Source organism: Lissotriton vulgaris, chromosome 5 (genome assembly GCF_964263255.1).
Source record: "Lissotriton vulgaris chromosome 5, aLisVul1.2, whole genome shotgun sequence".
Lineage (NCBI taxonomy): Eukaryota > Metazoa > Chordata > Amphibia > Caudata > Salamandridae > Lissotriton > Lissotriton vulgaris.
The window spans coordinates 460261605-460289579 of record NC_141693.1 but is presented as its reverse complement, the minus strand read 5'-3'; the positions used below and the strand labels follow the sequence as shown (position 1 = coordinate 460289579).

General features: G+C 43.5%; 1 protein-coding gene across 6 annotated transcripts; it reads right to left on the bottom strand.

Annotated features, from left to right (window-relative positions):
- Window positions 1-448: 448 nt before the first annotated feature.
- On the bottom strand, window positions 449-27819 carry MRPS16 (mitochondrial ribosomal protein S16). Of its 6 annotated transcripts, none has more exons than XM_086921897.1 (5): window positions 27514-27799; window positions 23254-23306; window positions 21455-21486; window positions 2782-3042; window positions 449-853 (listed from the first exon to the last, which is right to left on the bottom strand). In XM_086921897.1, the coding sequence occupies exons 3-5, from the start codon at window positions 21465-21467 to the stop codon at window positions 720-722; spliced, it is 408 nt and encodes a 135-aa protein (XP_086778023.1). In that variant the 5' UTR covers window positions 21468-21486; window positions 23254-23306; window positions 27514-27799; the 3' UTR covers window positions 449-719. The 6 variants fall into 6 exon arrangements, with proteins under 6 accessions (XP_086778023.1, XP_086778025.1, XP_086778026.1 ...); XM_086921899.1 differs by having other exon boundaries at window positions 27680-27783; XM_086921900.1 differs by lacking the exon at window positions 27514-27799 and adding an exon at window positions 25455-26399.
- Between the last annotated feature and the right edge of the window lie 156 nt (window positions 27820-27975).

Sequence of the window (27975 nt, the reverse complement as noted above, 5' to 3'; positions counted from 1 at the left end):
TACAACAGACCCAAATAATCAAGAATATGATCAAAAACATTACCCGTATAACACATAGTAACAAGCTAAATCATAATCCGATCTGAAAGGCAATGGGCTATCTAGCTGGAAAGTCACCAGAATAGGACATACCAAAATTAGAAGGAACTGTATACAAATGCGGATAACACAAGTGTCAAGGTCTGGGTAAAAGAAAAAAACCAGAACTGTTTTTACCTGTAAACCAGGGTGTTGCTGAACTACAAAACGGTGTTGGAAAATATTCAAATTTTTCTTTTAAAGGGGTTGCCGGAAAAAACAATGATTTTAAATAACAGCTCCATAAAGGTACCAATTTGTAACACGTAAAATCAATGCATGCAGGAACAAGTGGAAGGAGTCATAAGAAACATGTCCGTGAAAGCTTATTACATGCATAGAGTCAAACAGAAGATACAAAAGGAGGAGGGGCATTTAAATTATACTTTATGAACGCAAAAGAGCGCAAAACAGAAGACTGGTATTACAGCCCAATATAAGCGAATAGTGAGCTAGTCAAGAATGTCACTATATAAAACTGTTGCAATTTGATTTGACCCCCAATTGAAATTCCATAAAATAGTCAAGAACATTTTCAGATTCTACAGAATTTATCTGCTTGCCCATGCTGTAACTAGAATCCCAAAACGTTTTTCGTGATTGCTAAGTCTGTTAAGTTCAGAATATGTCCATAAATGCAATTATGATGCGCCAGGCTCTTGATCATCTGTGTTTTCTTGCTCAGAAACAATTTTGGCTTCCATTTCTTTTTTCTTCCTTAGCCTTTCTGCATTTGTGATGGTCATGGGATGAAGAGGAAACAATCCAGCAAGGCCTGAAAGCAAGAAAGTATTTTGGTTACTAATTACAGAATACGTGATGGGATGATTTGTTAGAGTGTCATGTTATTTGTATTAGGTTATGGTAAGTGGGAGCCTAAATGTAACAAAAGATGACCAGTGTCCACCAACAAGTCCATATCAATGTATACGTTCTGTAGCTGTAACACTTGGTCTGCTGCTTGGTTTGTTTAGTAAAGACATAGGACGTGTTGACTTTAAAGCAGGAACGGGTCTTACGCAAAGAATTAATCTTTTGAAAGAAACGCAGAGTGCAGAAGCAAACAAGTGCTCCACTTCCTTAGGAGCTTGCCAGTATCAGAATGCTTTTTCTAAGCCTAGATCTGATATTCGCAGAGAGGCTGCCGGTATGCTGGAGAAAAATAGCAAGGGTGCCAAGTGCACAAGTCACACTGGTGGGCAAAATTAATTTGGCTTACCAGCAAATGTAGTTCTCCAGCACCAATATTTATTCATAAATGCAAATAAAGTAATTATAGAAGATTCCCTGATGTCAGATTGGGGATCCTCAGCATAATACAGAAACAAATAGATTGCATACCATAAATTGAGACTATTTACTAGAGTGGACATAATTTCTAGATTTTTGCCTCTTTAAGGAAGCCAATCTGGAAATAGTTGGCTAAGCCAATGCAAAGTTTAGCATCACAGCCTGATTTCGATTAGTCCAAGGAGGTTTAAAGATGTCACCAAGCACCCAAACCGTGTCATATGAGGTAGAACGGAGCACTGCATTAACTCTTCTAGCAGGGGAGTAGAAAAACAACTGGCAAAATAAAGACAATTCTCTTACAGTTACATTAAAACTGCATGAGGCAAATATCCTAAAGGGAAACAAACCAATAGGACTTAAAGTGGGACCAAAACACAAAGGTCAAACTTACAATCTACTAATTGTTCCTGGGAAAATCTTAGTGGTCGTTGTGCTGGAGATAGTTACAGAGGGGAATCTAACCATTAACGATTACTTCTATTCCCACATCACCATCTCCAGTCAGCTGCTGACAAACACCAAACTAATTCATATGAAAAACCATAGAAAACAAGGTACACATAACTCAGTCCTGCAATTGTTCGCTCGACAAAGCAATGAAAGCTCTCACAATCAACCTGAGCTAGTATGTAAATAAGAAGAGTCCTGAACATGCCACTACTTCTACTCACCACCGATGACAGCAGCTACTCTGACTCAGGCTACATATCAATCAAAATTGCCACTATTCACTTCTTGAAATGCTCTACTCTTACCTACTGGGGTACCTGGTTCCCCACTGTAGGCGTACTCTCCCTCAGCATCAGTACAAAAGAAGATTCCATCAAAACATGCAGAGAGCCTCTAAGCCACAGAGACTCATTCCTCAATCAAACCACCCAAAGGTATTTATGCTAAAAACCCAAATCACACATATTACCTTCCCATAACAGAAAACTTAAATATTATTAAATACCACATCACTCGACATTTGTGAGATGGCAGACCACAGTAACCACACACAGTATAATTATACTGTTCACTATTGAAACCTAGTTCACCCACTTAACACCAGATGACTACCCTCTACTTCACAACAACCCTCACAATAACAGTGAAGGCAAAACTGAAAAAACAAAAACAAATGATGTGGGCAGTTGCTGACTGTGCCCCAATCAAACTCATGCCAATAGCTATCAAAACAAACCAAAACCAATCCATCTTCTTCCAATACATCAACCGCTCCAGGACACAATAAAACCTTTCTTGATGACATCAATGGCCTAATGGACTTCGTGATGACCCTGCACGGCCGCTATCTTCAAGATGTCAATTTGAAGTTGTCCCTCTATTTAATGTGGCAGACGTCATGAGAGAAAAACATTAATACGAACAAAAAAAAACCGAAATAGTGTTATTATTGGTACTCACCAAAAAGCTTTTCCACTGGTTTAGTGGTGTGTGCTCCATTCCCAATCCAATACTTGATTTTCTCAATATTCAAACTGACTAGTTTTTCACTGTGCTTGTTAGGTAGGGGATCGTAGGACCCCAGCTGCTCCAAATACTTGCTGTCCCGAGCACGCTTGTTGAATGCAGCCACAATGAGATAGAAAGGTCTGTTGGTGCAGCCATGCAGTGCCAACCGAATAACAACATGCCCCTTGTGGTAATATTTCAAGAGGTTAGGCGCTAAACAGAAAAGAAAGCGTGTGAATTTTACTTTTTTTTTTTTTACACAATGTGTATAAACTAACTTTACTTGCTAGTATTGTAAAACGCAAAACAAGCTGTGTCCTTGCAATCTATTTACATAGCAAAATGATAATTGACAAAAACACAGTACTTTGCAATAATTCAATGTATGGTTATTTATAGTAGATTTCAAGTTTAACATAATGAAAAGTAGAACCGAAGGTGTCAAAAGTAAATCATACAAAGCATTGTGCTGAACTAAATCAAGTAATTGATTGGAATGTGATACCAATGATGTAAAAAAAACAAAAAAAAAATTTACAACATTCACAAGAACATTTACATATTGGTAATGAACGATACAAAAGAAAACCAGCTAATAAAAATACGAAAACATCACTGCTTTAATGAAACTTTAGTTTGCCTAGTTAATGCCTTTTGGTGCCTTTCGTGAAGCTTTAAAGTTGGTTACATTTCAGAATGAAGGCGATTCGTGAAACAGCGTGTGCACGTTCGAATGAGAACTCGTCTAAAAACTAACCTATACGCATGAAGACAAGCTTTATGTCCCAGTCTAAGCATCTTACTTTAGACAGTAAGCCTTCATTCACCAAGATGCTGAGCTGATTTCCAAGCAGGTAATAGCTGCTTTGCACTGTTAAATCATGGTCAATTTTACTCGTACCTAGAGTAAGACTATAGTTACTTACCTGTAATAATAGACTTGGTGCATAAAGTAGTACACAGTGCTATGCTGAACCTACCTATACCGGTCATTAACTGCTTGGGCTGGAAATTCCTACAGTATGTTTCTTTGTTACCATTTTGAAACTTTTGTTATCAAAGTTGACATCAGGGGGGTGAAGTGTGCTAGAATACTTCAGCGCCATTTTCAGTGTGCCATCATTATGCATTTGCATGTTATATCAGTCAATAGTGTTTCAGCACTCACAGTGTTAGTTAAACTAAATCTGTCTCATGAGTTCGGCACAAATCTCATCTCACTTGCAACAGTAATTTTCATGGAAACATAGCACATAATGTGAGATTAACACATAAAGAGAAGATGTCCATATTCATTTATTCTTTATTCATTTTCTTCTTAAAAGCACGCCATTGAACAGTGGTCAAATTAGCCAAAGCGTTTCGTTCTACGCAGACTTCTTCAGGGCTCAAATATTAATACAACCACCCCTAGGTCATGAAAGACTCCTAGTGCAGGTTGTCCAAATTGTTCTCCTTCCGTTCAGTTAAAACAAGATCGAGTTCATGTGCTCAAAATACAAAATAGCATGCTTGGCGTCTGCTTGTAATAGAGCTTTTCTATTTGAAAAACCTGCACAATATAAGTATGTTTCCATGAAAATTACTGTTGCAAGTGAAATGAGAATTGTGCCAAACTCATATGAGACAGATTTAAATTTAACAAGCATTGTGAGTGCTGAACCACTTTACTAATGCAAATTTTGGAACTTGTTTTCAAGTTGAAGTAGCTGTGCTGTACTTCAGGTTCGGTGCACCACGGGAGGACTCCTAAACTCTGCCAATATATTTTGACAAGTGAGGAACCTTAATGCCTCAATCCTTCTGTGTATATTAATTTGTGTATTATATGTATGCCCTAATGTTTAATGTTCTGGTAGTAGGCTGGGTAGATTGCATGAGAATCAATAGGAGCTTAAGTTCATAAACTCTGCTTACCCCTACATAACTAGTTTATTTGCAGCACATAATGAATCTGCAGATTCACATGCTGTGCATAGAATAGCAAGTGGTACCTTGAGTGGGAGGAGTTCGAGATCAAAGCAGTTTTTAACAGTTCTAGTGTGATTAGGACTCCATGTTCTAAGTCGGCGTACATCACTAAATATAATGTTTGACATCAAGATAGACACAAAGCTCTCTGCTCTTTTCTTTCTTGGTTCAAGAACGAATTGCTTAACTGATAAGGCATCACAGGTCTGTACAGTCCTATTTGCTATGCTAGTCACTGCAATTGATTCAGAAAAGGGGGTGGTGATGAACAGAGTGTCTGAATTAAGCAGACCACTCTTACCCAGTCCAAAGATCAGGGCTTGATCCATCACCGTTTTTTAGCTCACTGCACCATCCCAGCTCAGAACTTGGCTATATGCAAATTAGTCTGACCCTGGCCCAGTGCATCATGGGAACAGGGCAGACCAAACTACCAAGCCAATTCTTATACTGGGAAGGAAACAAGCTACCGGGGACCGGTTTCTGGCATTTCAGCCGTCTTCGGCCCGGCTTGCTTGAATCCTGATGGTGCAATGAGCAAGGGACTCACATCGGAGTATACCCTTCCACGCTTATGGTGGACAAAAATGATTCAGAAAAGGGGGTGGTGATGAACAGAGTGTCTGAATTAAGCAGACCACTCTTACCCAGTCCAAAGATCAGGCTTGATCCATCACCGTTTTTTAGCTCACTGCAATTAGCAAAGCCGTAGGTGAAAAATAGCGGTTTTATCTTTTAAAAAAAAAAAAAACATTAAATCGCACATGATGATCTCCCCACACCGAGGACATGGAGGTTATCTTTGCACTATTGCCAAGATTTCCAAGCACACAGGCCAAGTCAGTGCCCAAATTAGCATTGAAAGTATGATTGAACCTATGTAAACCAAACATGTACAAAGTACAGTTCTGCAAATGGTTCTTCTTAGAGCACAATTAACAGCAACAAGAAATGTGGTTTAAAATAGAATATACTTTGCGGACGATGTCCTGCTCTTTCTGGCTGAGCCGGCCCAGTACGGACCCTGGTGCCTTCGTGCTCTGCACCCGTTTGGTCGGACCTCAGGCCTGCGCTTGAACTCCAACAAGTCAGTTCTAGTCCCCCTCCACATTTCTAGGGACTACTTCGATTTGGCAAACCAGGATACTCATCCGGAGACAGTCTTTTAAGACCTGGGGATCAGATTCTCCCTGCTCCCCGACCTGGCTTGGGCACTGAATGTGACCCCACTGGTGAAAAAGGCCAGTGCCGACCTCCAACGGTGGCAGTCGCTCCCATTGAACCCCCGGGTAGAATAGCCCTATTCAAAATGATGATACTACCGAGATTCCTATACATACTCCAGAACACGCCCCTCCTCTTCTCACCTGGTTTAGGGAATTGGACAGTCAGGCTACCAAATTCCTCTGGAGGAGTAAAAGGCCTAGTCTAGCCCTCGCCCAGGGCCGAAATCAATACCTGTACTACTTGGCAACCCGGCTCCTCACCATACCTTCTGGCTTGGAGTGCCTCTTTGCGCCACACCCATTGGTCAAATAAACGTACTCCATATACCCGCTCTGGCAAGGCACCTGGCTTCAGGTGGTTACCACCGCCACTGGATTCAGAGCCTGGGGCCTCATTGGCATCTCGCAGTTCAGGGACATCTGGTTGGTGTGGGGAGGGGGGGGGGGGGGGGGGGGGGGAATCACATGCGTACCTTCGAGGATTTCCAGGCCCGATATTCCCTGCACCCTTCACAGTTCTTCCGGTACCTGCAGTTGCGCCATGCTCTTCCCTCCCACATCTCGAATGGTACCTCACTGCCCGAATACAGCCCACCAAAGGCTCAAATCATGACCGGGGACCTGGGGAAGGGAGGGATTTCCTGAATCTGTCACTCCTTAACGAATAATACCCCAAACACACTATACCGACTAACGGTCCAGTGGGAGGGATGGATTGGGACCCTGGATGAGGAGGACTGATAACACCCAAAACAATCACTACCTCAGTCAGACTCCGTCTGGTCCAAGTATATTACCTACACGCTGCATATCTTATGCAGAGGCGCCTTCACAGCGCCTGACTAGGGCTGGACGCATCATGCCCCCGTTGTAACCAACAGCAGGCAGATTTCTCCCACATGGTATGGCTGTGCCCAACCATCACACGATTCTGGAACTCCACAGAGCGCGAACTCGTAGAGGTCCCTGGCTGGGAGGTCCTACACAACCCACTGCATGCGCTCCTGGGGGTTACCGAAGGCCTAAACGGATCCAGAGCAGACAAACTTTTCCTAAACACTGCTATGATGATGATGGTAGTAAAGAGGAACACTGCCTTTAACTGGTCGAACCCAGTTACCCCCGCCTTGGCAAGAAGGCGTAGAGGAGTGGACTGGTGCGCAGCACAGGAAAAGCCCTTGTACGAAGCCAGAGGATGCCCAACGAAGTACCACAAAAGTGGGTGGTTGTATTAGAAGAATAATACACTGCCTCTTGAATGTGGGGGTTCACTACCGCCCGTCTTGTACCTGCAGTCCTCTGGGGAGGTGGGAGGGGCGGTGCCGCGATGATGTCATGAATCTATAATATATAGTGGTCTATGCTCATTGCTGGTCATGTCTTTCATAAGCCAATTGAAAAAAGGGAAGAATTCCGCTGCACTCCTGGGTTATCAAAGTTCTGTTTGGAATTTTGAAGAAAGAAAATCTTTTAGGGTGCTCAGGGTGAAGCCCTTACTGTCCGGGAAGGGCAGACGTGAACAGTACAAGAGGAACCTTGTAGGCACAAGGTGGTGAACCTGAGCACACCTGTATGCTATAATGAGCACAGAGTAATCCAAAGTTGGAATGCAAAAAAGTTTTATTCACTTTTTTTCAATAAAATTGTATAAAAAAAAAATAGAACACACTAAAAACTTCAGTCTTGTACATAGATTTGAATCCTGGTCCATCGAGTACTATGTTCGGGTTGCAAATCGGCACCAGAGATCTCACTGGCGAGTAAAGTAGGTTTATGATGCCATACAGACTTACTATTGACAACTTGAACAAGGATCAGCTTGTAGTGTCCTCTTGTAACCTGGAAAGGTATCCAAAATAACTGACATATGCATGTGCAAGTCTTTCCTTTGTTAGGTGTACGTGGATGCTAATGTAATCCTGCACCATACAGTGTAAGGGTGAAATGCCGTTATCTAAAGATATGTACCCAAACCCGTTCTATTTATCGTAGCTTTCCGGAGTTAATCCAGGCATTGAGCTAGATGGGTTATATCTGAAGTATGTCTTCAGGAGCCATGCTGCAGAGGGGTTGAGACTGGATTCAGGAGGGAATGCTCACATTCACCAAACTATGTGGTTTGATCTTCATATACAGTGCAGGAATAGGTTTAGAAGGTAGAGAATAGCAAAATCTGTTGAAACTTGTTGTATAAATTTCAAGACTATTAGGCTCACCCGTCATGGAAGATGTCAGAATGTTGAGGTAGTAGCTAAAACATATTCCCTGAGATCCTGCCACCGAGAAGCATGGAATACAGTAGTATTTATGATGTTTACTACAGAGTAAACCCATAAATAAACAAATATGTGCAGAAACTCTCTATCTCAGGTAGCAGACATAATCCTAAAATGAGGTGGCCAGATAAGGTACGGCGTGCTAAAAGTATGTGAATCCTCAAGCGCCTTGAGAAGCAAAGATTTCACCTGCCCCACAAGGACTTTCTGTACATCAGGAAAGGCTGCTTCTTTCAGTCACCACCACTAAGCATTCTGGAAATTTTAGTTTAAAATCTCATCAAATTATTGGCATGCTTGGACCTGTTGGCTGAAAGTCGCGAGGTGAATTGACTGCTAAGTTTAACAAGCACACAACATGTGTAGTGTTGTTAGTGACAAATGTTTGCCCCCACGTGACAGGCTCCTCCCCGTCTGTGTGCTTTGGGTTGCATGGTTCACTGTAATGATCCTTCATAGGACCAGACTGCACTTCACACAGCTGTGTGGGTTTCAGTACAAACTTCGGAAGTCTCACACCGCCGTGTTTGTCTTCCCCCACAACATGAGTTCCTCACTAGTCTTTCTTTCGGGAGAGAAAGAATGTGCCCAGACCGTGCGTTACCTATTGCCCCCGCCAAAGAAGATTCGTGTTTCATTTCATGTATAACCACATCGCTGCGGCGGCTTTTCCCGCTGTGTGCGGCAATTTACGAAAAGCCGCTTTACATGACGAGCTCAGCTCGTCATCCGCACACGACTACCGTGGCTGATGACGAGCTGAGCACGTCATCAGCAGCGAAGCGGTTAACTAAACATGTTCTCCACTCGGCTGCTGGGGAGACACTTACTGTGCATGTAAACTAATGGTAGAGTCTGCTTTAGCCTGATGATCGACCGTTATAATTATGCATGACGGCCAGCGGCCGTGAAAAATGATGAAGTGGTGCACAAACAAGCAGAGGCGGGCAAACAACAAGAAACGGCGTGGGACCATTCGATGTAAAACAAGGTGTGTGCCAACCACACGATATGTAAAGCCATGAGTTAGGAGACATGTGACCTGGGCAGTCTCCACCAAAGTCAAAACACACCCAAAGGTGGGACAACGAGCAGCGTTTCACCAAAGAAAAGAAGGAAATTTTGACTGGCATAGGAAGGAACAAATGGTAAGTGGTGGGCATAGTCTATGGCCCCTGAGTAGATACTCCATACCTCGGAGAGCATGCACGTTGCTAGGCCGGACCCCCCAAAAAAAGGAAAACAAAAATGGAACCAATATGCATTTGTGAGCTACTGAAGAGATCAGAGTACATGTGGGTACGTTCGCACAGAACCTTGGCTTACACTTTCCAACAGTTTTCATCGATTCCCCCACCAGTAAGCCAATAGACCCGCTTGTTTTTTAGGTTTTGCCTGCAAATGCTCACGTAGTGAGCATTCGCTAAAAAACCTATTGAGTTCTATATATGATCGATGACCCACCTCTGCCTCTCATTGGCTAGCTCCATAAATGGAGGCTAGCCATTGGGAGACAGAGGCTGTCAATCGCGCTCTCGAAAACGCGATTCGGGGACGTTTCTGGTGCTTTTTTTAAGCCCCGCCCCTTTGTCCCGGGCCGCGCTGCGATTGGCTGCCGGCCCGGGACACCCCCGTGACGTCAGCCAATCACAGCGCGGCCCGGGACCTGACTTGTCTCTCTGTGCTCGAGCACCAGCAAGATGGCGCGAAGAACAAGAACTACGCGCGAGCTCTACAGGCTGAGGTTCTTCGAAAGGTGTCCGACCGTGGCACAGCGTTTGGCGCACACCTGGCCAGCGCCGGCTTCTTTCACGTGGGGCCAAAGGACCGGGTCCAGTGCCTCTCCTGTGGGGGCATACTGAACTGTAGGATCTTTCGGGTAAGTGCCATGCAGTTGCGGTTGCAGGAGCATCAGAGTGTACATCCCGTACTGCCCCTTTGTCATGGGCAGGTAAGTGGGCAACATACCCACGCCTGCTTAATTTGTGCCGGTGGTTTCTCTTCATACTGTGTCATTGTCTGTCAGGTCATCCCCCAGATAGAACGTCCTCAAGCCAATGTGCACTGTAATATGCATTGACAATTGATTCACTGTACTTATGCCTAGTCGGACTACGAAAATATGCGAGTGTTAAGGAACCGGCATGCTTGCACTGTGCGAGGACGCTACTCTGAGCCACACGTTTGATTATTAATGTCAGGAATGTTAATCCCAGTAATGCACAGGGACACTACCAGGGCCTATAAAAAGAAGTGGGGGGCCTGATAGTATGCAAATGACCTCGTGACATAACGTGCTGAACGTGTGCCGGTGTCTGAAATTTACACCGGGACACGTTCAGCATATTTCTGTGGGGCCCAGCTTCTTGGCAGGGGGGATGGCGTCCACCCTTTCAAAAGAGTGAGGGGACGCCGTCCACCCGCGTGGACCCCAGTCTCGCGCCCTGGACACTACTATGGCATTAATAAATAGGCCTTTGCAAATGCTCGTATGAGCCTTAAAGTACCTAGGTTCGTATACGCTAAAATAATACAGTATGTACCGGTAACGGACAGTAATTCACTCCAATGCAGGGAGCCATTAACATCATTGTTTTCAAAAGGAGCAGGTCACGCTTCGCATCATCTCGTGAGACTTCAGGAGTTACAGCCGCGCGCCGTTCAAACACAGACCATGTCCCGAGTAACGCGTTTGTGATTAGCGCTCAAGCAGTGCAGAGACTCCCGGCTGAACCAAGGTAGGAAGTGCGCCTCCGTTCTCATCTTCGTGTCGGTAGGGATGATTAGAACTGCAGAACTACCAATGTGCAGGTCCGTACAAAAGCATTTCGCCCAAGTAAGAGTTGGCAGTATTAACGAGGAGCGCCTATGAGCAGCGCCAGCCCAAATACTCCTCGATTGTTGTTAAGAGCACTGGTGGTGACAGACCGCTTTTGAATATCGCATTGGTAAAACCCTTAGCGAATGCACGAGAACTGCACAATGAGATGTAAACTTGAAGCTAAAGTGAGCACGTATTATACATTGGACAATTCACACTTTACTTAATCAGAAGTACCATGGCTGTGTATTGTTGCTTGCCGAACGAGTGCCGCACATTGAAGCTATGAACTGCTATCGAAGCACTAGATGCAAACCGCATGGTACAGGTATGGCCAGTAAATAGCACTAAGAAACACTGGGCCTCAGAGGCGGACCAAACCATATACTAAAAAAGTGGTATAAGAACCACGACCCAAGTGGGGCTCTGTCTGAGTGTGTGTGGGGGGGGGCTCTGTGTGGGTGTGTGTGGGGGGGGGCCTGTGTGTGTGTGGGGAGGCTCCGTGTGGAGGGGCTCTGTGTGTGGGGGGCTCTCTGTGGGTGTGTGTGTGTGGCATTTGCGAGAGATTAGGCTATTGCCATTATAAATGACAATGCCATTTATTTATCTGTTTTCAAAACGAACACATAAATAAAAATGTTGTCATTTACAATGCCAATAGCTCTAACTTCTATAAAGGCAAAACCGTTGCATTGTAAATGCTTGTTTTAACTGAAAGGCCCATGTATACAACTTGAGGTCCGACAAGGCGATACCTTGTCTCGTCTCCTACGGAGTTTCTTCCATGAATACACTCTTTGATGTCAAGATAAACAAGTTAATTCTCCCTAACAACTTCTCCAACAAATCTTTCTTGAACATTAGGAGGATAGAATTACAAAGGAGAGTGCATTTTGGAAGGATGGCCAGGTTTAGCAAGGTTGTCCTACCGAATATCATTAATGGAAGATGCGACCAATTCATCAGTAGTTTGTTTCCACAAATGTCCCGTTTCAATTCCGCAATCATATCCACATCTTGGGTCATTTTAATTTCAAGATATTTCAAGTTCTTTTTATTGGTTAAATTACCCCCTCTACATTCCAAACCATTATCTCCATCTTCTGAGGGTTAGCCACGTAGCTGGCAATTTCTTGGTTATCTGCGGAGGCAAAAATCTTTATCTGGCTAGTTCCATAGCCCAAAAAGGTAATGCATGGCTGAATTATCTACTTCCCATCTGAGAGTGGAAGTACTGACAATCTAATGAGTTTGCAAAGTTATCTGCTCCTGGCATGTGTTGTTATCAGGAGTGAGGGCATTGATAGGTGTTCTGGGCATCTCAAAACTTTTAAAGAAAATGTGTCCTGTCCAGTTTTAAGATATACTGCACTGCTAATGTGCAATCAGCACAGATAAAACGATTCCAAAGTCCTGAGATTATATGCCCATATATTTCTTAAGCTGGCCATTTATCAAAGGCTCGGTTTCTTCCGTGTGCATTCCAACATCCTGTCAAGGTAGCATGTGTAGTGATGTCAAGTGAGGTTTTTAGTTCCACAAGGATCCTGTCCTTCCCATCTGCATTCCAGCTTTTTTAATGACTGTACCTCCCTTGGCTTACCATTCAGTCGTCACGACCCCATGTTCTTAAACGACTAGATGTGAATCTAGTCCTCACAGATCTCTTGAACACACTAGAATTTTGCACTACATAAATGAAGGACAACATTATCCCCAACATCCTCCTTCAAGACACTGCAACGCCATTGATTGTGAGCCCTAGCTGGTGTACGTTTGTTGCCATCTCTGTATTCTTGAGGCAAGTGCTGCAAGTCTAATCCTCACCATATAATTGTATAAAGTAGGGATGCACTCCTCTCCTCAGGTGTGGAACAGCTGACTCATGGAAACAATCTTTGAGCGGACTTTACCCCACACATTAAAATCTTGAAACGATAACTCTTTGGATGTCGTGAATTTGATACATTTTTTATGTTTCTGAACAACAAAGATGTCCTTGCATGTTTCATATACATGATGTTGAGAAATGTTGCCTTCCATCACGGATATGATGTGTTAGATTAAAAACCTGATGTGAGGGTCTCTGCTTTTCATGCTTTTCAGGTCAAGCTTTTGAGACTTGTTGTATATACACTCTTTGCGGGCTTAAAGCATGCCCACTACTTTTCTTTGGTTTGTTTCAATGTCCTTCATAAATCCTTGCTTGCTAGTGGTCAATTCTTCCTCTGTCACTCCTTTTTAGGTCGAAGCCTGCGTTGCAGCGCATGCGCGAGTTCTTGTAAACAAGAAGGGGCATGAAACCACGCCCCTTCTGCCATTGGCCAGCCTCGCGAAACGGAGGCCTGCCATTGGACAATGCCCCTGTTTGGATGATTTGTCCGCTATACTCCCACCTTTTCAGGACTCCGTGACCTATCTTACGGTGTCGCAAGCGTATTCTCTGAAATATCGCCATGGCAACCATGAGTCAGGTCACCAGTCCGGGAGGGGCGGGATTAATTATCGTGTTTCCGGTCAATTTTTTTTTCTTTCGCATTTTTGCAGGCATTCCTGCGCCTTCCTCGGCGGTGGAGGAGGTAGGGGAGAGGCGGTGCTGGTTTTTGAATACTGGTCAAGAAATTTTAGTGCGAGACTTTGCAGACTCTTTACAGTATTCTCTGCTTCTTGAAAAGATTCACGAGACATCGCATGATGTACACACCCAGCACACTGAATGTAGCCGAGAGTGTCGAAAAGGACAGGCCGAGCCAATCTTTTCACTATCTCTGGAAACACAGCATTCCCCAGTCACATTGAGGAAGCGTTCAAGTACAGTAGCCGAATTGTTCTAGCAAGCCTTTCACAAGTGTGTCACGCTTCAGCCAAAGCCTCTTATTTCTCATTGTCCCAGAAGGACGACTACTAAATGTATTCAAAGTGTTTCCAAGTTCGTGGACGAGACGCCCCACCGCTTCTAAACTGTAGAGCAGTACAAGCTCACAGTCCACAAATGAATAATGTGATATCAGCACCGAGCTGCTATCATTCAAAGAAACCTTGCCCTGTTATATCAGTCAACATTTGAGTATGTTTATGCGTCGCAAGGATGTGGCCTAATGACTAGAGAGGTCAATCTTCAACCTGGGAGACCGGGACAGGCAGGGACACTCAACACCCTGAGGTTCTGGGCCAATCACCTCACGGCTCAGTAGCGGGACTGAAAAATAGAAGGTAAGGGTGAAATTTCACACTAACGCCTGTGATTAATTACCTTGCCTGTGTTTAACCCCTTATCTCATGTTCTCGCGTGACATCCAGTGGAAACGACGGTAGACAACCGGCGTAAAATACAGGGACGTCGCGCTGATCCTCCTGCCTACAAGTTACTTAAAAATCACCCCGGAGTTTTCAAGGGAATGAATGAGTCACTGTTTATAAAAATGTTGCCCGCTTTTAGCACTACACTGTTAGGCATTATGTAAGCATTTTCAGCCTTTAGAATGCATTTTTCAAAGCCGGGCATTTTCCGTTTTCCGCATTGGAAATATTCCGTGGACTTTGTAAACGATTTGGTTTAACTCTTATTTCCCTATTCTAATCCACCATTATACTTCTGGCTACTTGCCGAAAAGCACTTCGAAACCTAGCCAGGGGTACTAAGCGCTATATAAATGCAAGCGCAATTACATTGATGCAAACCCTGACGTAAAAGGGCAGACCAGTCCTTTTTTGTATCCACGACATGGCTGCAAATGCCGACCAAGCTCCATACGAACTATATATTACAGTGCATCACAAGGCCTGAGTCTTACAAATATGTGTGCAACTCTGACTTGAACGGGCACTATGTGAAGTCTATGGGAAACGTTGTGATTCTTAAATCCGCTTCTGCTGGGTTATTTTTTTAACTAGTGTGGGTGCACTGCCTCGCTTCATGAGAATATTACCAACAGGCAGCACACTGTACACATTACCCATGAGGTCAGAGCAAACAACGCCTGCTTTTCTTTTTCACCCCCTGTTTGCAGTCACTTACAGAAAACTAAAGCTGCATTCCATGTGTCCAACATGTGCTTTGCGCTTCTTCCTTCATTAGGAGTGAGACCATTTCAAGAAGGTAGTAATGATTGGCTTAATATGCATATGTTTTTCATCTGTAGGGAAGGTGTAGCTGTGCTCTGCTTTAGATGCTGTTTCTGTAGGCACAGTTGTTGAGACTAGAAGTGTTTTATATGCATGTATGATAATGCATGGCCATTTATAACGACCAAGATTCCAGAGTCGCATTGTTCTTACAAATTAGTTTTTTATAGCAATTTGCTGACGTACTGCTACTCGTAAGAATGTTAAGCAACTAGAGACATACAAAAACGCAGAAAACAGAAGCAGAAATTTAGTCGGCACACTAAATTTTGCGCCTTGGTCATATAAACTGGCTTATCTAGTCTATGCAACCTATGCTACCTGGAGGAAACTACTGGTTTGCAAAGATCTATAGAGAGGCGCTATAGTGACAACAAGTGAATTCTAGCCTATCCATGTCCTAACTACTGCTTTAACTTAAATACTATATTCTCCACATATCCACCACCTCCACGTCCACCACACCCACCACCACGTCCACCACACCCACCTCCACCACCACCACCACTACATCCACCACCACCACGTCCACCACCATGTCCACCACCATGCCCACCACCACGTCCACCACCACCACCACCACCACCACCTCCGCCACCACCACCACCACCACGTCCACGACCATGTCCACCACCACCACGTCCACCACTACATCCACCACCACCACCACGTCCACCACTACATCCACCACCAAGTCCACGACCATGTCCACCACCACCACGTCCACAACCATGTCCAGCACCACCACGTCCACAGCCATGTCCAGCACCACCACTACATCCACCACCACCACGTCCACCTCCACCACCACCACGTCCACCTCCACCACCTCCACGTCCACCTCCACCACCACGTCCACCTCCACCACCACGTCCACCTCCACCACCACGTCCACCTCCACCTCCACCACCACGTCCACCTCCACCACCACGTCCACCTCCACCACCACATCCACCACGTCCACCACCACATCTACCACCACCACGTCCACCACCACATCTACCACCACCACCACGTCCATGTCCACCACCACCACGTCCATGTCCACCACCACCACGTCCAACACCACTACCACCACCATGTCCACCACATCCACCACCATGTCCACCACGAGGCCACTACCACGTCCACCACCAAGTCTACCTCCACCACCACCACATCTACCTCCACCACCACCACCACATCTACCTCCACCACCACATCTACCTCCACCACCACATCTACCTCCACCACCACCACATCTACCTCCACCACCACCACATCCACATCTACCACCACATCCACCACTACATTAACCACCACGTCCTCCACCACCACGGCCAACACCACATCCAACACCACCACCACAGCCACCACCTCCACAGCCACCACCTCCACAGCCACCACCTCCACAGCCACCACCTCCACAGCCACCACCTCCACCACCTCCTCCACAGCCACCACCACCTCCACAGCCACCACCACCTCCACAGCCACCACCACCTCCACAGCCACCACCTCCACAGCCACCACCTCCACAGCCACCACCTCCACAGCCACCACCTCCACAGCCACCACCTCCACAGCCACCACCTCCACAGCCACCACCTCCACAGCCACCACCTCCACAGCCACCACCTCCACAGCCACCACCTCCACTACGTCCATCACCACCACTACGTCCACCACCACCACTACGTCCACCACCACCACTACGTCCACCACCACACCCACCTCCACCACCACACCCACCTCCACCACCACCATGTCCACCACATCCACCACCACCACCATGTCCACTACCAGCACCACAGCCAATCCTTGGTTGTGGATGAGATGAGATCCTTGGGGTGAAAATTCGAGTTGGGAACATCATTCCATTGTTCTAAGCCCTGATGATGTCCTTGAGGGGACGAAACGTGTAGGCTGTAGCAGTGGAAAAATAATTTTTGCCCTTGAAAAATCTTTATGAATGACGGAAAATGTATTCTTCAATGCAAGTGGATGTTATGAAGTAGTTGAAAATAAACAAGACTGTTGAATGCAACCATCAAGCAAGCCTGCTCAGAATTCTTTGATCTCATTTGAAAAGCAGAAATAGTGCTTAAATTGATTTGTTTATTTGGACACTCCTTGGTTCACATTGTTTACATTTAAATACCAATCCACTTAATTACACTCCATGACACAATCCCACTCAACATAATTCCAGTACACTCAATACCAAATTATTCCACTGCACACCATGCCACGTAATTGCACTACACAAATCCACTCCACACCATTCCATACCACACAATTCCACAACTAACAACTTCAATTCAACCCACATAATTCCGCGCCACATACATCCACTCCACAACACATGGGTAAAAGACTCATTTACAACGCCAGTAGCTCTAACACTCACACAAGCAAGATCCATTGGCTTTACCAATGGATGTTAGTTTAAGATTTGGATAGAGCCCTTGGTTTCTCTCCTGAGGCGTATCTTCTTTTATTGTTCACTAGTCAAAAACGACATGGTACCAAAATATCGGGAAAAATATCTGACAAACTGTGTCCTAAATTTATTTTACCGAAATTCTAGCCAAAAGGTGTTACTAATAGAAGATTTTCACTCAGGGGAGCAATATTTTTGTAAGCCCTATATAAGACAATATTTCTGTTGGATACATTTTTGACAATTATATTAGGACATACAACTGTTAAACACATTTTTCGCATTTCCTTCGGCATTTTTAGTAAACTGACCCTTTTAATGCTCCCTATTAGATACATTTTCTGTGTCCTTTACACTAACTACTGTAACCAGCACACATTTCAGAGAACTGATAGGCTCCCATCAGTCTGCATGGAACTTACATCATTCCAGACATTTCTACTGTTGCAGGCTTAATTGCTTTTAGCCAAAATAGCCTGTAATTCGCTTAAAAAACAACTTGTGGCCACTTTGAAATCGGAGGGATTGCTCACCTTTGATCCAGGCTCATAGCGAGTTGAAACGCGTCTGGATTAAAAGCCAGCTGCTGCACTTTGTTTCTGTCTATTAAAGCGCCTGATGTTACTTGAAGTTTGGCGTGTGGTGTACTTCTTTGGATTAGATGTGTGTTTGGAATAGATGAATAGATAGATAGATAGATAGATAGATATATATCCAACTGGCAACAGTCAGTAGGTATCTTTTCCTATTGACAAAGCCTTTATTTTTTGCTAATCACTTTGGCGACGGACGAATCTTCACAAACTTTTCCCCAAAAATGTCCGACTTTGTCTAGTTTTGAATGGAACTTTTCATGGAGATTCGTCAAGCAGGGGGCGCGGAAAAGGAGGTGGGAGGAGGGGCGGGGGGAGGGGAAAACCCAAAACTATTGTTCCCCATGGATGGTTTACGTGGATTTTGCAATTTTTAGACATGGCTACAGGCTGAACCAATTTACACAAAATTTGGCGAAAAGCTATCTCTTCGCCCCGAAAGAGCCCCTTTTGTAAATCTGTTCAACAATATTGTAGATCTAGAGATGCGGATCCATGAGTAGTAGCACATCCAATTATATATATTACTTTAAGAAAAAAAGTACAAATTCACCGGGGGGGGGGGGGGGGGGGGGGGGGTGGAAACCCAAAAGGTTAGAGGGATGGTCTAGTTAGGTTCACATTTTACCCACCCAAAACCATAGAAATTCAATAGTTATACATAAACTCATCTGAAGGAACTATAACTTGTGAAGTTAAGTAACTTTAGATATCAAATGCAAGGAGAGGGGCCCCACACGCCTCAAATAGAACGCCTATAGAGCTTTCAGGGAAATAACAAATATTTTATGTTTTTATTACCCCTCAATGAAATCATTGAGATCTCAGGTTGTTGTCTCTTATGAGGATGATGGGGACCATATAGAGCCTTGTAGGATTATTTTACAAACTGGAACATTCAGATTGTAGGTGGAAACGTTGTTCAACACAATAAGAGGTATGTCCCTTAGGAATTTTAAATAGGATAAGTTCCATTTATAATGACATCTTGGTAAGATTGGATGGACTGATTTAGTTCCACCTTCTTTCCTTTATATGCCCACTTGCAGGTCTTTTGATTCTGCATCCTACAAATGGCACATGTTAAAACAAAGTTATTTTCTGTATCAGAATGCTCCACAGGTGAGTGAACATATTAAGGAAACTGAATGAGTGAATGTGTTTTTTTAACTGTAGGAGGAATGTGCGATATAAAGAAGGTTGGAAGCTTGTGATTTGTGACATCACTAGTCTTGAAGGGTGCTGCCGTAAAATAAAATGTTTTCCCTTAAGATCAGATTATTTTTCCTATTATGAGTCTGTATATGCAGCATGGCAAAAATTGGATATTAATGTGAAAAGTCACATATACATTTATGTTTTGTTATACAGGTGGCTTATATAATTATAGGAGGGGGATTATTCATGTTGTCCTGAAGAAGGTGGTTTTATTCTAAACCACCGCAAAACGTAGACGCTTCGTTTTTGTTAAATTTGTGTAATATATCATCACATTTTCATTAGAAATTGGTTCTGCAATGTGTTGTTCTAATAAAGTCCTACAGAATCACTTGATTGTAGGACAGATTTAAATGTCTTATGTGTTTTCTCTCCTTTTCAGTATTGTACTCATGTGGGCTTTCTGTACCTATTTTAATATTTATATTGAATTTTAACCAACAAATGGAATGGAAAAAATGGATTACATTTGGAGATATAAGTATTCAAATTTTGTGAAGTGCTCTGCTCTTTCAAGACTCGGGGAATGTATGAGAGAAGGTGATGATTTGATGTTTGTATGTTGAGTATAATGACAAGTGATCTCAAGGGAATAATTAATGACTATTAAGTTAAGTAACTTTAGGCCACGAGTTTTAGTTTCTTAAAATAAGTACAGCTGTAACTGCTACATTTCGATTGCTTTGTGTGGGTAAAACTTGAACCTAACTAGAACGTTGCTGTAACCTTTAATTTTTTCAAAATATATTTATTTATTATACACACACTGTATTGTTTGTTGCTTTAAAACTCTCAGTTTCAAGACTGCAACAATGTGAAATTATAGTATAAATTCTCATATGACCTATCCTGAATGATTTCTGAAGAAATAGGATCGCTGTTGTCCTTTCTAAGTATCCATTGATGTGCGGTGCGGATTTGGTTTCTCCTGGTTCCTTTCACTTTGATACTGTTTCCCAACAAACACCTTGAAGATAGTACATAGTGGTGTCTAAATACAAACATTTCTGAACAAGACTCCCACTGACCATAAATCTTTTCATTATAAAATACTGCATACATTTTGTACATGAATATGCATATCCTGTGAATCTATAGTAGATATATGCTGTAAAAACATTGTGTTTACAGGCCCAGTTGGCTTTTTACAAAACAAGAGTGAAGGCACTAATATTTAAGCACAGTTATTCCCCCCCCCGCCCAGAAACAAAGTACCAACATACTTTTGCATAGTTGAAACATCATATACCAAAAGAGTCAGTAAGTGTTACAGACACAAAGGCTAAAAGGATGAGGAAAATAATAAGTTCTAATTATGACTGCCTCATAAGAGCTCCAATCATGAACTAATATTTTATGTTCTTATACTTGATTTGGCACAGTTGAAATGGAGGCATTTAGCCTATCAGAAGCTAGCATTTCCTGCTCAGTGTTACCAAAAGGAAACCCAGGTTTAAAAGTGAAAGACAGTGGATACTACTACCGAGTGGTTATGCCATCATGCGTTCATGATATCGCTTCTGGGACACTTTCAGGTATGCAACAATCATACCATACTCATTGTGCCATGTCACTGAGTGACAACGAGGTACCAGTGTTAACTCCCCAACTGCCATACTCCAACAGACGCTCGGAGAGACCAGATGCAAAGTAGAATACTATTTACACGACTCAGGAGAAAAGAACTACATGTGTAGAATGAAATGAAGAGTCCCAGGGACGGTGAGGTATGCAGTGCAGGAGAATGTTTTATTTCTTACTTGTAAGGTTCCTGGATTTAAATATAATCCCTTTGAGGAACAGTTCCTCGTTCTTTCACACAGTGGCGAGTGACACTTTTCACTAACCAGTTAAAAGTTTAATTGTCACAATGAATTAACCTCATCCTATTGGAAAGTCATCGTTACCAGGTTCTACCTCATTTCATCTGAATTCAGGGCTTTATGAGACAACTTTACTCAAAATGTACTTACAAAGATGAACCATGGTGTCTTCTTGTTAGACTCTAAAACACAGGGAAAAAACAGAAAGTAAATCTCAACTTTAAAAGTTTTCAACACAAGGTTTTGAATCTGTCTTCTATTCGTATTATTTTAACTTGCTAATTGTTGGCAACAGTTGGTTAACTGAAGGTAAATGGTCACAAAACCAGAGGTATTGTTTATTCCCCAAATAGCACAATAATAAACAATTGCTGGCAAAGCCAAAAGGTCTAGCCTATATAATGCAACTGCCAAGATAAACCATTTTCCAAAGCGTGTTTGTAAAGCACTTCTTAAAAAATAAAACAATTAAGACAAAAACATAATACTGGAGGAACAGTAAATAAAGTATTTTGAAATGGTACCTTCAATTCAATATGTTCAATCTTTATAAGTGGCTTACTGTATTTTTCAAATACTTTCCCCTCAGGACACTGTCATGGGACTCAGAACTGTAACATGCTCCAACCATTTGGTCCTATGCAGTTGCACTGGGAGCATGTTTATGTGCCTCCAGGATGTGAGACAGCTTATTTTCAACAATGCTATGCGCATCATCTGTCTCAAACGCGAGAGGAGTGCAGCTGCCAGTCCTTAACGAGTGCCACAAAAGACTGTTAAGGCATGCACTTCCATGCAATATCTTTAATGCAGGTGAAAAAACAAAAATAAACTTTAACGCCTTAACCACTGCTGCAATTCCGCTGTGGTGCGGGCGTTCTATTGAGTGGGCGGGGCTGCGACGGCCGTTGGCAGCACTGGGGAGGGAGTGCTCCTGTGGGCCAACAGGAGTACGGAAGGGGTTAAAGTCTGCTCCATACTCATACCCAGGCAAAAATGTACCTATTGCTGGGTGGGGTGGAGAGCATTACAGAGGACAGAGAAGGGATTATTTGTGAGAGGGACAGGGAAGCACAGACGAGGGACAGAGCCACAAATCACATGCACTCTAATGGAGTGCTGACTGAAAAATGAAAAAGTAGTATCCTAAAATGTGAGCGGTTGAAGGATACAATTCATTTAACCAAACGGATGGTAAAGAGGCTATGCACCAGGGGAGGGATATTCACAAGGAGGAAGGAAAGACATTAACTATGAAACAAATTAGAATGACAAAGCAAACTAATGGTAAGCAAATGGCGGGCTACAACCCCCACTGTAAGTTTTTGGTATAGTCCACAAGAGGATTTTGCATATAGACAGCTAAAACATGTCTGGTAGGAGAGACCTAAAAATCATCCTAATAAATGTAATAGTCGTAGGAAAGCTGAAGGTAACAGCCTCCTGACCAATCTTCAGCTTTGTAGCCTAATACCTTTGGACAAGGTCCTTGACGGTGCTGACCTATTGAAAGCCATATCTTAGAATATTGGGTGAACATAAAGTAGGACATGGGAAGGTATGAACAGTGATGGCAAGTGGAGCTGCATCACTTCAGGGCATTTTAAGTCATCGATCAAGATGGACCACCAAACAAGTCTTGCATTATATCACAGCAGGAAAATGTATCTTGAGAATTTAAATGGACACCTGGGACAGGATCAAAAGGGTGTCAACTTACTTGGGGGCAAAGGTATACAACAGCTTTTGAAGATCTTAAAATATATATTTGGTACCTGTTGCGGATATCGTTTTGGAGAAGTGCAGGTGTGTGCAATGAGCTGGTTACAGCCAGAAAGCTTCACAATGGAGGTAAGCACAGCAACTTACTGCACAGACTCCGGGGTGGAAAGAAACCAATATGCCTGAATTATTGTATTGTATCGTAATTGCATTTATATAGCGCTTACCCCTGATGAGGCGTCGAAACGCTTTTTCGGTGAGTAGAACGCTACTCCGGAACCTATAAAAGATTAGTGGTGAATTAGTATAGTGAAATATGAAAGTGATTTGAGTGATGAATAGGTTAGTTATTTGGATTGAGATGGATAGTGGAGTGTAAATCTACAAGAAATCATGTGAAGGAGGTACACAGCAGAGAAAATACAGAGCGAGCGAAAGTAAAAGAAAATGCAGTGCTTACAGGCAAGTGAATATGGGGCGAGTGGGTGTGTGTAGGGGTGTTGTGCAGAGATGGAAAAACAAGGAAGTACTTGCAGGGCATAATGAAAAGGGTCCTGAAGGGGAAAGAAATGGAGGCGCGAGATGTGCAGATGGGAGATTGCAGGAAGATGTGGGGAGAAGAAAGGCGTAAAGGTCAAACAGAGAAACTGCAGAGGAAAGTGGTGCAAAGGAAGAACAGGAGTGATTCAGACACTGAAAACACTACTACCATTTCCAAAAATCTTAATAAATGTTTATTTCACAGTCTGATATCAAAGCAAAGGTATTGCTGTAACTTAGTTATCGGACATGGCTAACAAGCATTGAAAAAGCCAAAAGGCGTTTGAATTGTTCTAGGTCCATGTCCGTTACTGCGCGTGATGTGTTTTCTGGATGGAAAAACTGAAAGCTCAGAGATGCAAAAGATATTTTTTGTTTTAAGCTGTGCCTTTATTTATATTAATTATAAAGTGGCGGCCCCTCCATTAGGGCGGAGTGCTGCCGTCTCGCCACCACCCGCACATAAAACGATAACGAAACTGGTTCCTAACCCGTTTCGTCATATTTCCTTTTCAATCCCGTGTCCTGCCCCCAGGAAAGTATCAAAATAAAAAGTAGTGGAACAGTCTCTTGCTTTGCCATCAACAATAAATACCAATGGTGCAGGTGTTCACATGTGTACTTGTCTGATTAAGGTACAAAAACTTCTGGTGATACAGGAGACTTTTGCTGCAATTGTCTAGCCAGGGTACATCATTTTTACTGGCTTGAAACAAAAGTGTTCTACATGTGATGTTGATCAGATTAGTATACTTGTGTTATCTTGGTTGCAGTGAAGTAACTTAAGAAATACTTCAATAATTCGTGATTATTAAACCCCTTGACTTATTGTCATGGAAATATTTAACAAACCAAGCAAGCAGTTCAGACCAACGAAAATAGGAAGTGTCAACTGTCCACCCCACACTTAGCAAATTCTGCATCCAAGGTCAATATTTTTTAGGGATGCATTGTGCTTTGGTAGACAGTGGAGACATGTTGGAGCAGAAACATAAAAAGTGAAAATGCACAATACAGTAACTAAGGCAGAGGTCAGCCAGGATATGGGCAAGTAGGAAAAGGAGTGCGAGGTGGGAAGGTGGCCAACTATCCAATATGACTAGTATCCACATATACCTACCATCTGGAATTCCCTCCCAAAAGAATTACGTTGTAACCCCTCCTACCTTAGTTTCAAAAAGGACCTCAAGCTGCACCTTCTCAACAAATAATGGGGCCCTTAATCCTTCAATCTGGACGCTAATCGGCTCCCTACTGTATAGGTATCCCCCCCCCCCTATTGATGGTCATGACTCCCTTTCCCTCCCCTCTTAACCTACCTTCTTTTCTAATACTACTGCCTTTCTCCCTTCAATTATTCTCGCTGTTTATGCCCATGCACTCGTACTATTTCCTTACCCATCACCTTCCACCGTTTCCCCTCCCCCCCCACTTTTACTCCCCATCTCATCTCCATCCCTGACCACTGCGCTCTCTAAATCCACTTAGCATTGGTTGTTTACCAAATGAAATCCTTACTTTATCTCCCCTTGTTTTAACCGTACAGTTTTTCATGTTCTCATGGCTCGTATATTTCCTCATTGTCCAAATGTTTCATGCAATCTTTCCTGCCTAAACCCTTGTAAAGCGTTCAGATATCCCCGGGTCCAGCCAGCGCTATATAAAACCTTTTAAATAAATAAATTCACCTAGCACATTACAGATGATCAAAATAGCAACTTCACCATACAGAAAGAGATAAACCCTTCAGCTGGTCTTGCCATTTTGTTCAGAAAAAAAGGTTGCAAAACATCCTATTTGCCCTGTAAAGCGCCCTGATACCTGCAAGGGTCTTGTTCGCGCTATACAAAACCGTCATAATAAATAAATAAATAAATAAATAACTTACTTAATTGGCATTGTATTCCACAGATTTGGTTATCGAGACTTTATGCAACTTCTCTAGTCTTGCCAAAACAGGACCCCTTCAAGCTTTTCATATTTTAAGGTGGTTGTTAGCTGAAAAGTGCTATGATAAGGTAAAAGAAAAGCATTCTCCCACCCAGTAAAATGTTATTTAAGGTGCTAAAACTGGAGGTACCTTGGAAGGATGCAGTCTAGCAATCTGGCTACAGGTTTGCTTACGGTGCTATAGTATAGTATTTCCAGGATATTAAGACTACAGATATATGCATTCACCAAGACTTCCGAGTAGGTCTACCATGCTTTTTTAGTTGTCACTACGGTTTCCACAGTCAAGAGGAGCATACAATACAGGGATGCACTCGAGTTTACTTCAAGCTCTAGTGCAACTTGTATCAAGGCAAAAATCTGACTTCTTGCTTTATGGTTCGTCAATCGGTCAGGCAGGGTTTAATATGGCAGAGATAGGACTATGTGGGGATGCAAAGTTATCTTTTGAACGGCTTAACCTAGTGAACTTTGTGGCAAAATCCAACTTTCTAACTAAAACACTGGTTGGAGGGCAGTAGAGAATGGAGTAAAACTGGCAATGAACATTCCCTACTACAGCTCGCAAACGCAGAATAGTCTGTGTCCCATTGAAAGGTGCGAGATGAGGTGCAAAGAAATAGGTGGCCATGGAAATCTGAACAGAATAGAGGAAAAGGGTTGTTCCGACAAACCACACCTAGATCAGACCAGCCCAGCAGATGCTCAGGACCCGGGTCCCAAGTTCTTTTGTTGCCACCCATACACCTCCACCCCAGCTAGCCTGCTACTGCACCTATCAAAGGCAGTTGCTCAAGTGTAAAATCACTATGAGGAGATATGGAACTGCAGTCAAGGGCTCTGGCAGTTGAAGAAATCGAAGTGCACCATGAAAACAGATGTCAAAGTCAATGACCGAGGATATTGAATTTTTGATCGAGGAGGTGGCCACTTTCTTGCCTTTATGGGAACAGTCCAGCCCGAACTGCCAAACCAGGTCTTCCCTGGACCAGAAACAAGCATCCTAGGACCGATGTTGGGGTAACACCCCTCATCAGCCAGGCTAGCTTGAATCCAGTGAGTGGCAAAGTACGGGGAGGACCTGGCCTGACAGCTCAGGCTGGACTGTTCCCTTGGGGAACAGGGCCAAGACTGTTTTGCACATGGCTGGGTCCAAGCTGGAATGACAGTGTTCAAAGAAATGATGGATTTAACCTAGATCTTTGACTGGAGGTGAATGTAAGATTGATTCAGCATTCCATTCATCATCTGTTCTTTTGCATTTGTCACCTTAAGTGGGAAGGGTATGCCCAGACGTGGGTCCTGTGCTTGCTATGCCACTAGATTCAAGCTAGAATCCTGGCTGATGAGGGGTGAAACCACGATACCGGTCATAGGATGCTTGTTGTTGGTCTGAGGAGGACCCGGCCTGGCAGTTCGGTCGGGACTGTTCCCATGGGGAACAGGGTCAAGACTGATTTGCATATAGCTGGGTCCAAACAGGAATAGTGTGGCGTTACAAAACAGAAAAAAGATGGATTTAAACCCAGATCGGCAGAATGAACAAACGATTCACATTCAGTCCCTCATCTGTTCTTTTACTGTCGAAGCAATATAGCCTTAGTCCCCAAACACAATAAGCATGGCAACTGCACCGAGGAATATAGATTTTATAAATAACAGGGATATAAATGGGAAGAAAAGAGAAAGTGGGGAGAAAGAAAGCAGAAAACTGGAACAAGAAAGGCAAAACTGAGGTCGACGATCGCGTGCCGTGACTTGCAAGGATGCTCTCGGGGTCAAAGGCAATTTGATGTGATGTCACGGACATAACAGGTGCCTGGCTTTCGCTTTAGAGCAAATAAACCGTAAAAGACTGTAGAATCACAGAAATCGGCCAAGTCAATACACACACAGCATGCATTATTTGTTGCTTGCAGCACAAGGTAAGTTCCACTCGCAAACAGAAACACTTCGGAAGAGGACAAACATGAAGAAACCATGACACGGGTACGGACCGAGTGGCTTACGGTAACCAAGTGAGCCAAAGAAACTTGGCGTCGTCGGGACCTAGTAGTAGTTTAATCCCATCGACTGAGCTTCTTGGCCGTCTACTCACGAACACCTATTAAAGGTGACACTCGGGTGCGTATCAAACCGTGACGTCTACTAAAGAACACTCACAGTCAGTAAAGAGTCAACATCTCTGCACTCTCGCTAGGTAGACCGCCCGCTCTGTCGTGCAGCAGCTAAAGTAACGCGACAAAGTCATGTGCACTATACGGGGCCTTACAACAAATGAACAACTGTGAACAGTTCCCTTGGCCAATCAGGTAAGCAACTGTGCATTGGTGTGTCTCTTCAGCCAATAGAACGTCTGACATGAATACCACAGGCCAATCCTATGAACGTGATTCCCCTAAACCAATAAAAGATCGTTACACTTATCCACAACATCGTTGAGTATGTATCCACTTATC